The sequence below is a fragment of the Heterodontus francisci genome, unplaced genomic scaffold (assembly GCF_036365525.1).
Source record: "Heterodontus francisci isolate sHetFra1 unplaced genomic scaffold, sHetFra1.hap1 HAP1_SCAFFOLD_544, whole genome shotgun sequence".
NCBI classification, from domain to species: domain Eukaryota; kingdom Metazoa; phylum Chordata; class Chondrichthyes; order Heterodontiformes; family Heterodontidae; genus Heterodontus; species Heterodontus francisci.
The window spans coordinates 97,501-100,000 of record NW_027141127.1 but is presented as its reverse complement, the minus strand read 5'-3'; the positions used below and the strand labels follow the sequence as shown (position 1 = coordinate 100,000).

Here is a 2,500-nt window from a genome sequence, read left to right as displayed (position 1 = left end):
TGGGGCTTCAGGGGAATGGAACTGAGGGGAGTTGCTCTTTCAGAGAGCCAGTACAGGCACGGGGGGGGGGGGCGGGGGGGGGAGGGGAGTGGGGGGTGGGGGTGGGGGCCGAATGGCCTCACCCAGCACTGCAACGGTTCTGCGATTGTGCGTCTGGATCCGAAGACAGTTGCTGCCGGTGGGGTCTAACCGGAGCTCGGTGCAGCTGTTAACAGCACTTCCATCCCTTCCCAGTCCAGCCCCGTTCGGAAAATCGTCTGGGAGTGTCTGTGTGTACGTGTGTGAGAGCGTGTGGGCGAGTGAGTGAGTGTGAGTGTGAGTGAGGGAGGAGGATGGATACCAGAACTGGGAGGTTACGCCCGTTATCGGGAGGGACTGAACAGGCTGGGGCTCTTTTCTGTAGAATAGAGGAGGCTGAGGGGTCACCTGATTGAGGTCTTCAAGATTATGACAGGGTTTCGATAAGGTCGATGTAGAGAAGGTGTCTCCGCTCGGGGACGTGACTGGAACTAGGGGGCCATCAATATAAGATAATCACTAATAAATCCAATGGGTAGGAATTCAAGAGAGACGTCTTTCCCCAGAGAGTGGGGAGAATGTGGAACCCGCTACCACAGGGAGTGGGTTGAGGCGAATCGCAGAGATGTATTTGAGGAGGGGTGGGGGGAAGGTGGATAAACACACGAGGGACTAAGGAATAGGACGTGTTGACGGGGGGGGGGGGGGAGGGAAGGAGGCTCGTGTGGGGCAGAGACCCCCGGCACGGAGCATGGGGAGATGGGCCGAACGGCCTTCTTCTGTGCTGGAAAATTCTATGTAAATGTCGGGAAGGTGGGAGGGCGGACCAGGAGAGTGCTGGAATAGTCGAGTCTGGAGGGGAGGGCAGAGGGTGGGGAACTGAGGGCGTGGACTTGGGTTTTCCACCAGCCTGTCTTTGCAGAGAAAGGGGGGCAGAGAGAGAGAGAGGGAGAGAGAGAGTGAGACAGAGAGATAGAGAGACAGAGAGGGAGATAGAGAGAGAGACAGAGAGCGAGATAGAGAGAGAGAGAGAGAGACAGAGACAGAGAGAGAGACAGAGAGAGAGACAGAGAGCGAGAGCGATTCAGAGAGAGAGAGAGAGAGACAGGGTCCAGACCCTGTGACCCTCGCCCCGGCTCGGAGGCTGATTGTCTGGGACCCACACGGAGCTCAGCTCCTGTCTCTGCTCTCCCAGTCTCCACTCACGTACTCCCACATCCCAGGGGAAAGGTTATCACAGAGAGGCACGGGTCTCCCCATGGGGACTGACCCCTCGCTGGGGGGGCGGGGGAAACGGGTCTCCCCCATGGGGACTGACCCCTCGCTGGGGGAAACGGGTCTCCCCCATGGGGACTGACACCTCGCTGGGGGGGGGGGAAACGGGTCTCTCCATGGGGACTGACCCCCCACCCCCCCCCGCTGGGGGAAGCGGGTCTCCCCATGGGGACTGACCCCTCGCTGTGGGGGGGGGAAACGGGTCTCTCCATGGGGACTGACCCTCCCCCCCGCTGGGGGAAGCGGGTCTCCCCCATGGGGACTGACCCCTCGCTGGGGGAAACGGGTCTCCCCCATGGGAACTGACCCCTCGCTGGGGAAAACGGGTCTCCCCCATGGGAACTGACCCCTCGCTGGGGGAAACGGGTCTCCCCCATGGGGACTGACACCTCGCTGTGGGGGGGGGGAAACGGGTCTCCCCCATGGGGACTGACCCCTCGCTGGGGGGGGGAAACGGGTCTCTCCATGGGGACTGAACCTCCCCCCCCGCTGGGGGAAGCGGGTCTCCCCCATGGGGACTGACCCCTCGCTGGGGGAAACGGGTCTCCCCCATGGGGACTGACCCCTCGCTGGGGGGGGGAAACGGGTCTCTCCATGGGGACTGAACCTCCCCCCCCGCTGGGGGAAGCGGGTCTCCCCATGGGGACTGACCCCTCGCTGGGGGGAGGTGCGGAAACGGGTCTCCCCCATGGGGACTGACCCCTCGCTGGGGGGTGGGGGGGGGGGGGGAAACGGGTCTCCCCCATGGGGACTCACCCCTCGCTGGGGGGACGGGTCTCCCCCAAGGGGATATCTACCAGTGTGTATGTGTGTAGGGGAGACGGGAGGCTCCAATTACATCCACAAGGCTTTTCTATCGGTTCTCTTTCAGGCTGCAAGACAGACAGAGGCCGCAATGAGAGCAATTTTCTCTAGAATGTTGGTATTGGTGACGCTGGGATGCGCCCGGACTTACAACTGGCCGGCAGGCCGCAGCCTGGGGCCGCTCAACGTGGCCATCCTGTTCAGCGGCCCCTCCTACCTGCCCGAGAGTGTCCGCTTTGGCCCGGACACCTACGAGGACTTCCCACTGGAGGTGAACCCCGTGGCCGTGTTCCTGAATGACACGAACCCCCGCAGCCTCATCGCCAGGCTGTGTCAGGCCCTGTCGGGGCTCCGTGTCCACGGGGTGGTCTTTGAGGACGACACGCGGTCCCGCTCGGTCGCC

General features: G+C 62.8%; 1 protein-coding gene across 1 annotated transcript in view; it reads left to right on the top strand.

Moving 5' to 3' along the window:
* The window catches only part of LOC137362202 (glutamate receptor ionotropic, NMDA 2D-like), a gene marked incomplete at its 3' end in the record, with an annotated part of 160,973 nt that overhangs the window by 61,750 nt on the left and 96,723 nt on the right, over positions 1 to 2,500 (top strand). The window contains exon 2 of the mRNA XM_068026652.1: positions 2,165 to 2,500. This exon is cut by the window's right edge and continues 84 nt beyond it. Within this exon, the coding sequence (XP_067882753.1) occupies positions 2,189 to 2,500 (312 nt within the window). The remainder of the gene's footprint in view (positions 1 to 2,164) is intronic.